The 9,111-nt window shown below is 43.6% G+C and overlaps 2 protein-coding genes across 2 annotated transcripts; one reads left to right on the top strand and one right to left on the bottom strand.

The window, feature by feature from the left end:
• Window positions 1-272: 272 nt before the first annotated feature.
• On the top strand, window positions 273-996 carry EAF01_004660 (uncharacterized protein; the record flags this gene model as incomplete). The annotated part of the gene is made up of 2 exons (XM_038912914.1): window positions 273-416; window positions 475-996. The coding sequence occupies 2 exons, from the start codon at window positions 273-275 to the stop codon at window positions 994-996; spliced, it is 666 nt and encodes a 221-aa protein (XP_038771000.1).
• A 4,412-nt stretch (window positions 997-5,408) lies between these two features.
• On the bottom strand, window positions 5,409-8,148 carry EAF01_004659 (uncharacterized protein; the record flags this gene model as incomplete). Its single annotated transcript, XM_038912913.1, has 2 exons — window positions 5,409-7,132; window positions 7,191-8,148. 2 exons carry the CDS (start codon window positions 8,146-8,148, stop codon window positions 5,409-5,411), a joined length of 2,682 nt encoding a protein of 893 aa, XP_038770999.1.
• Window positions 8,149-9,111: the final 963 nt, after the last annotated feature.

The raw sequence follows: 9,111 nt of genomic DNA, 5'->3' as shown, positions 1-9,111 counted from the left end.
CCCTAATATAGGTAGAAACAAACGCTGGTACATGAGAGGACGGGAATGTTTACCGAGCCTGGTCGCTTAAGAATTCTTCATTTAAATGTTCTCTCACTTTTCCGTTTCTTTCCTCAATTCTTCTTAGATCTTCTTCTTATTCCTCCAAATCAGTTAGCGTCTTCAATTCTTCTTCTTATTCCGTCAAACAACTCTCGATCTTTAATTCTACTTGTTACATCTCCAATTCACTTTCGATCTATACACAACAAGACCCATCGTAACTCCAAAAGATGGTTTTTATCCCCCCACCGCTGATCACCCACAATCGCGACTTCCGCGCCACGGAAGACTACATTAACGATCTGAAAGATCGAGTCGATCATCCAGCATCGTGGAAAGATTCTCAGCTGCTGTCAACGGACGAACTGATCACAGTAAGTAACTTATTATTCACTATTGCACTATAGCACTCACTAACATATTTACTGTCAGGCAAATATGGAATACATTCCAGTGTCCAAATTCTTTACTCTCAATCAGCTACCCAAAGTTGCGGACCAGCGGAAGAGATTAAAGGTCAATGAGGAGTGCTCGTCTGATCTGCCTCCTTTGAAAATGAGCCTCGTCAAGTCGGTATACTTACTGCAGAGGGCCATTGAGCCTAATGAATTCGTTCGCATACAGCCTGCATATCTCACCCGGTATACTGGCACTAGCCACGACCGTGCTCACTACCGTCATGCCGTCAACAAATACGTGTCAAATCTAGAGCGAGGAATTCTGGAACGAATGCGGAGTGTAACTTCTAGCATGATTGCAGAAGCTATACGCACAGATAAATTCAAAGAGACTTGTCGGTCCGATACCGCAAGGGAAGACTTGGAATTGTTCTTTGCACGAACTGCTAGCAACAACCAACTTTATTACGTGTATAGCAAGCTTTGGACGGTCATCAACTTTAGATTCGTGATGGATAACAATGTTCGTCCTAATGCGCAGGAGGAGCAAGTCTGAAAGGACGTTCGTCAAATCATCAAGTGGGGCTTTGGATTTGCTGCGGCTGATTCCTTCAACCTTTGTATTCAGAGAATCGGGATCCCAGTCTATTTCTCCGATGATGAAGGTTCGGATAACGAGACTTTTGGACACCAACACATTGATTGATCAAGGGAATGAATGATGGGAGGACCATGACGCGATTGATTATGATCATGATCAGGCAAGAAGTATGTACGAAGGTGGATGGCGCCAGTTGGTCGTCAACTGGAACATGGCGACTACTCATACGGCAACTTGAATGTCATTTCGAAGGATGCGGGACGCCTTCCAGCCACGGCAAATTTCGACGCTCGCAGAACCGGATAGAGCGGGCCAGGTGGTAACAATTCTGCTGGTGGGAAGAAACGATAAGACGTTTGTATATATATAATATGTGTTATGGCAGAGAAATAGGGCGACGTTTTCGATCCGATAGGATGTCACCTAGCTATACGAATCTCAAGTCCGCAAGGACGTCACTCATGTACTTCCTACAAATGACAATATGTTTTGCTAAAAAGTGCGTGATTCGAATGAGAAGGTCCATGCAGTTGTCCATAATCACAATCGAATTTCCTCCAAATCAAATTGCGATCTTTAAATTGGACAACTCTCCCGTGAATCCGCTCGTGTTCAACAAATTTGGCATCGATAAATATTTGCATCTTTAGACCTTGATTGCACCGCAACATATCAACATCTAGCACAGCAAAAGACACTCGCTTTTTGCTCTCATCACTTTTGCTTAACTTTCGTTCCGGGATTTGTAGGCTTTGAGGTTGAGACGTCAAAGACTAGCGGTGCTTGAATATCCTAAGCTTGTCAATCTGGCAACAGTCAATGAAAGCAATGTCCAGTCTCTGATTCTTCTCTTGAAGCTATTTCAAAATTTCCTCTTTATTCGCACGAGAAGCGCATCTTATGTGTCCGGTCCTGGCTCCATCAATCACACGTCTGTAGCTCACAATCTTGCAGTAAATCGTACCATTGGTCTGCCCAGGAAGCCCGAACGTTATTGAGATAACTCTATTAAACTGTGTCCATCTGCCACTCACTCAATAAATGATCGAAAGAGTAGCTTTCTTCTTGCACCCTAATCAGCCCAGCTTTCATGATCAGCACCTAAAACAAAGATACATTGGACTAGACGGAAGATCTGTAAATAAACGCCAGAAACTCTTGCATAATTTAAAAGTTCACTCGGCTATGGGAGAAATGTGAAGGTTGTTGCGGGGTTTGATCCAAATTATTTTCAGCAGTCATTAGCCTAATCAACTATGGATACCGACGTTTTTGCTGCCTTTCAGCCTTTCAGGGGAATTTGATGATCTTTACTACGAACTTCTGCGTCTCGTATATGAAAATCACTGCCAGACTCGAACGCTACCTTTGTAACTTCCAGGAGGGGACTCCTTGATAATGCAGTGAGTTATCCTCTAGTATAGGAACTGGAGTCGTGGATGTGAGTTCCAAATTTTCGTATTCGTGTAATCTAAATAAACTATGGGTGCCAAGCCTCTATCTGGGCCATCTTTCTAGAGCGCTCTGATCACTTCTCCTTAACGAGCGTGGTTATTGTGTAGAAAATCAAGAGGATTGTTTTCGAAGTGTTGTGTCTCCTAGTCTAGATGGAAGAATTGGAAAATAGGTTGGTATTGTGAGGATGCGGCTTCCAATCATCAAGGACTTGCTTTTGTTCTGTCAGCTCAGTTAATTCTCTCAGTTGGGCCGATACACGGCGACCATCTTGTCGTGCAAGCGGCTGCAAATCGGGGGTTTAAAACTTGATAAAATATCAAATTGGAATTGACTAGGCTTTCATCTTTGTCTGAATTCCTCACCTCATGTGTATGGGAATCGACGAAATATACCACTTGAATGGTATCAATGGAAGTAGTGAGTTGCTTACTCCAACTCCGGACATTGAGTTCATCCTATACTGGACTATACATTGTGACCACCAACCTCGGTGGTAACAGGTGTTTTGCGAATTAGCTATTGCGGTTTTCTCGTCTGGGCACTCTAAAGGGGGCATCCTGCCGGGAATAGTTTTATGATGGTTTTTAAAATGTTATTCTGAAGGTATAATGTCGTAATCGAGTAATTCATCTCCCAGCGGAGTCTCGGAGAATTGAATTAGGGTAAGAACAAAGTACCCTTTTCCAATTCTCTTGATGACCGTTAGGAAGGAGCGATGAGACTCGCAATACACACGAAAGTAAAAATATTCAAAGAGAAAAAGAAAGGCAGACGACTGAGCTTGTACCAGTATCTGTCTACGTAGAGCATTCCCAAGGGATCTTCACGTTCTCTTCTTCCACATATCAGATATATCAACAACAACTTGATTCCAAACATGGGATGAGGGTATTGACTATTGATATACAAGCTTCAGCAGAAAGTTTCCTTGCAATCGCAGAGATGACCGCCACTCAGAAATTGAGATTATGTTTGATAGTTTGAATTTGATTTAAGTTCTGGCTTGTCCATAAACTTCTGACTGGCCTAACTTCCATAGATTGAGAAAGATCGGAGTCTATGTGGCATACAGCTCCTAAATCGCTTCAATGGTTTAGTATCCTGCCGGTGTCATAGTAATCTGGCCCGGATAAATATCTACATCTCATTCAGGATTCTAGGGTTTGGCTAGAATGCTGATCAATCTACAGACACTGAAGATATCCACATGTGCCACTTGTGGTGTATCTCCTTCAATTGGAAGAATTGTAGGAATCTTGAGAGAAATTGACGACTATTCCAGATCCCTTCGTGTGTTGAGTTCCGGAGATTAGGAGGCTTTTGGAACAGACATATCCGCAACCGAGGCTTCGGTACCTTGGCGAAGGCGTTGAACACATAAAAAGAGTAGATGATCCGCATTAATCAACTTTAAGCTGCCAACAAAGATTGTCGATATTACATGTGGATCGTCCCGCATGTCAAGCGCTGTGACCAACCATAAAAAGGAACCAGATCCGAACATATACAATGTAGGGATCGTCAATCGTCCACCACAACTGAGGTTAAGGACCACGGAGTAGATTACCGACTTGATATTGCTACCTCCAATGCTTCAAGCATGAGCCTGAACATCTTCAATTTGGATGCACGGTCTCGTTCCAAGATATGTGTGGCCATGCAATGATAACGCCAAGAGCGGACCCGCTAAGGAAATTTCCCCTCTCCTTCATTCATGTCACAGCTCCATCCGCCCACTTCGCATCCACCCATCAATCAGATTACTCCCGAATCACATTGCCGTGCCGTGCCGTCCACGACCTTGATCTCGACCTCCTACTACGCAACGCTTAGACTTGCTTAATTTCACTTCCACTGCCTCTCTCACTCGATTCCACCAATCCGCAAAGAATCCCTCCATACTCCACTCCTTCCCTATGCTCGTACTTGGCACTTGACGGGATCCAGTTCAACTACCGAGAGAAAGCACAATTTTCCTTTTTAAGTTTAAGCCAAGCTTTTTCTCGTATATGCGAGAAAATGCTTGGTTTATCTGCAACTGAGGCATTTCGACAATTCCATATCGCATCACGAAAGATAGGCTAAATCCACCTTCGGACTTAAAATTTTATGGTTTTTTTCCGTTTCTTCGCTTCGCGCTTCACATCATTTATTTTCGGGACCGGTGTGATTAGAGATGAACGGTGCATATGCAGATCAATATATAAGATAGGAGGACTTTCGGGCCTTGTGCATTCGTTCTATATTAATCTGTACGTTATAGACCAGTGGCTGCACATTTGTCTGTAAGTGAAGATATGTCGTGACGTCGAAGTCCATTTAAATTTTCAAGTAACAAACTGAAACATGAAGAAAACCCTGTCGTGGTAGAGATCAAGAATGGATATCATTTTGTGTATGGATTGAGATTACTTAGACGAAATGCATTCAATAATCTATTGTGTGAAGTCAATGTACACGATATCAAATATTGCTTATATTGTCTATAATTTTTTTCCTAAGACATAATTCGTAACTCATAAGATAGAGGGCGCAGGCATAACATGATTGAGTGGACATCCTTCATTTTTCGCACCGGTGACGCCCACATGCCCCAACATATTTTTTTTCATAACCATACCAGCCCACGACCAATACCCATTATTCCTACCGACCACCACTCCATGCACCAGAAGTTCCCCCAGTAGATAAAATCAACAACGAAACACAATCGCTATCCAGGTTGTGCAAAGGAAAAGAGCATTGTGGCTATAATAAACATGCAAAGGAAAAAAAGGCCTGGCTTGGCATAACGTACTTGAAAGACATGTTAAATATGGCATGAGCAACAATGGATATCATCGTAACAAGAACAGAAAACAAGTAGTCATCAAGTCATCAGAAACAAATACCCCAGCCATATAGACAACTCAAACCATGATCCACTCACCCTCACTCCCCTCCATATGCTTACTCCATTTGAAAGGCCCCCCTTGACCTCTCATCGAATCTGGAGATGCTCTACCATCTTTGCCTTCTGCCCACAACTTTTCCAAAACTTCCAATCCCGCTAAATTATTAAGATACCCCGACCTCCCCATGATCTCTCTACATTTACGTCTTACAATACTCTGTTGCAATTCATTGACACACTCACTCCCGCTTATGAAAAGGGGCCACAACAAGAACTTCTCACATCCGCTATTGGTTTCCAAACTTGTTACATAGAACAAGACTTGGCTGACCAAATTCTGGAAGTTAAGATGCGAGCTTGGTGTTTTGGGACATGCAAGACGTTCGGTGTATAAGAGAGCTGAGTAACGGAATGCCTCAGAAATATATCCAAAATCGCGAAGCTGAGTGGGAGTTGGAGTGACTGGAAGGGAAGAGACAATGTGAGAAGGAGAGAACTCCCACTCTTGAAGTGCTAAGCGAGCAGCTTTCCATTCAGTCCAGAATGTAGTTTGTGGGTCTTCGCCGGACATGTAGGATGGGACAGAGGATGTTGGAGAGCAGGAGGTGGGCGAGAGAGGTGTGAGACTTTGCATTGGAAAAGTGGGTTCATCGTCAAGAGACATCGTTGAGGCGAAACCATTGCCATCGAATGAAAGAGAATGGAGGTTATAAAAGTCGATAAGTGCCTGGCCAGCTAGACGAGGTCTGTGAAGTCCATTGGCATGATGAACATGATTTGGATGAGGAGGGTGGGTGAGGGCATCATTCATGACTGGACGATGTTGCGATAAGAGATTGAGGCGTCCCAACTTGGCGATTGTTTTGAAAAGGACAGCGTCGCAACCTGCCATGTTTTCAAGCCCGTGATTGGGATTAGATGGGCTAGCTAGCATTTCGAGGTATCCACCTCGAAGCTGAGCTTCACGGTCATTGATTGAGGCGGCAATGCCGTCAAAGTAAGTGAAAAGGGATTCCATCCATCCCCAATTACCAGTCTCGGTTCCGCATTCTCGCATCCCGAGAATCTTTTTCACTCCGGCGAATTGAGTACGGAATTGAGCAATGCCAGATTCGCACATTCGGTAATGACAGAGGATAAAGAGTGTCGCAAGAACACAATCGTGACGGGCTTTGGAAGGGTCGGTCAATTGTTGATTAAGTAGGGAAACGGCTAGAGAGCGATGTTGATACTCTTCTTGGAGAGATGCATCAGTGCTCAAAGAATCGGTTAACGTTGATTGAGTAGAGGTTCTTCTAGTGCAAACCGGTCTACCAATAGATCCCGCATTTATACGATCTTGAAGTTCGAGTTCAATTGGCTGACGCCAATGATCTTGACCTAATGACTGTTTTCGTTTCATCCGTAAGTTGCAAGCAGCAAGCGCACAAATGGCATGTTGAAGACTTTGGCTTGACGATGCTAGAGCGAGAATATGTTCGCGATATGGATTTGAGGGGCTATCGATGACCACTACCGATGGGCAGATGATTTTCTCGTAGTAATCTAGAAAGAATGAGATTCGAGGTGACATTTCAGATGTAAGTGAAGATGACATGGAATCATGCCCAGTAATATGACCATAAGTATCTATCTCCGACGTAGGGGAACCAACATCATCTTCATTTATAGAAGTCCAACCAAAATGACTGGACCTAGCGCTTGTAGCAAATGCTTCAGGCTCGTGAGAGTTTTGAATGCCTAGTAAACGATAATTAGCAAGGGGGTCTCAATAAACGCGTCGAATGAAATTATTCACCTAACATTTCATCATCATAGAAGATTTCATGTGCTGAAGAAGACGTTTGATGAGATCGTTGAGGTTGGTGTCCTTCTGACAGGTCATACATATTCTGATGTGAACTCATGCTTGAGCTCATTTCTGATGGAGCGTAAAATCGGTCTGGACATGATGTAGGCCCACGTGAGTTTCCCATGATATCCGAACTTTGATCTGTTACCGAGGTATTTCTGGAAGAATAGCTGTTGTACAGCGGTGCGGGGCTGTTGAGGAAGGGAACATCGTCATTTTGAAAAGATTGATTGATTGGCGATGTATACTCGCTGTCAGGATATGGACTCAGAGAGTCCACGGAACTAGAAAGTCCTTCTGGTCTTCCGATACTAAGCGTATGTATCCGGTGAAGTTGTGGGGGTAAAGATCTTTGCATATGCCGTTGTTGTGTATCAGGATGGTACTTTGGAATTGTGAATTCGTGAGATGGTGCGGTCATATTCCAATTTGACATTTGGGTAGCCGATGAAGCATTTCCATGAGGTGCCATGTTGACGAAATCATATGTCATATATGGGCTAACAGGTACAGAAGCTGCATTTTCTAATTTGATCCGAACGCCCTCTTCATTTTTTTCTAGAGTTCTCGCAATGGTCGAAGCCGCTCGAGGACGAGTAATGGGTGGACTTTTTGGAGCAGGAGGGGATTTTGCAACGGGTAAGGATAAACCTCGCAGTTTTCCTCGACTTGCCACTCCCACACCCCAAGTTAATTGAGTTTTGTAACCTGAGCACTCATTTCCTACTTCCAGGCATTGCGAGCAATATGGTCTTCTTCGATCGCATTTTACGTTGCGTTTAGTACAAGCGAAACAATCGTCCGATGCACCGCTGGCTGGAGCTCTCCTGCGTCGCTTGCGTTGAGCGACAGTAGGCGGATCCGACGAGGCAGAGGAAGGAGGACAGGCTACAGGGAGTGTCATTTTTGATGGTAATTATGAGGTAAAAACTTGAAGATTTGATTGAAAAGAGAAATGCAAGTCCATTGAATTATAATGTAGCCAAGTGAACCAAAGAAGCATGTGGAGAATGGCCGTTGGCTGAAGCTTGGGGTTGGAATATTTGGAGGAATACATGGTGGGCATGTCAATGAGTTATGAGGAGCAAACCGAGCTAGAAGATGAATAACCCCTAGACAGTAGGTCCGCCCCGGCGCACATTCAAGTAACGGGTGGGGATCAGCACTGCGGATTTGCAAGGGGGAAATAGGGAAATGTAAAAAGATTGTGTTATAGGGTAGAGTGGACAAGGTATTAAAATGTGAGAAGCACGGTTTATTATTCTAGGAACCGAGGGCCATTTTCAACTACCACCTCCGAGTGGTTTATTAATCTATAAATTCGACTAATCAGAAATTATTCACTGTCTGCAGAGGAAGCACAACGCAGCCTTCCATGCAGGAATCTTTACATATAGTCAATAGCAACATCAATGATTTTCTTAGTTGATTGTGATCGTGAAAATCTTGGCTCAAGATAGAAGATTGGAGGGATTTTTGAATTGGCTTTTGTGTTGGTTCTTGGTCCGAATGCTTAATTTTAGTTCAACTTGGTCCACTTTGATATAACTGACTTTCGTGAAGAGACATAAGATCGAGAGCTTCATATGAATAAGCTTAATATGTCTCAATCCACAATCAATCCACTGAAGCATGTCCGTTCATTTTCTGTGCCGTGGAGGTTGATCTGAAAGCCGGGGTGATATTTCGCCATTGCGGAAGCTATCTCAAGAAGTGCCAGCAGACCCCATATAACAACCGGGTTCTAAATTATGATTAGTTCTGGCAGGCTCTATATATTTTGGTCCGTCGTGAAATCCCATGTCCCATTTTACTAGCATCATTTCCCATGGGGGTTATTGGACGAGAGGAGTTTAGAAATGATCGG

Source organism: Botrytis porri (genome assembly GCF_014898465.1).
Source record: "Botrytis porri strain MUCL 3234 chromosome Unknown BPOR_006, whole genome shotgun sequence".
Taxonomy (NCBI): Eukaryota; Fungi; Ascomycota; class Leotiomycetes; order Helotiales; family Sclerotiniaceae; genus Botrytis; species Botrytis porri.
This window is presented reverse-complemented; position numbering and strand designations above follow the sequence as displayed.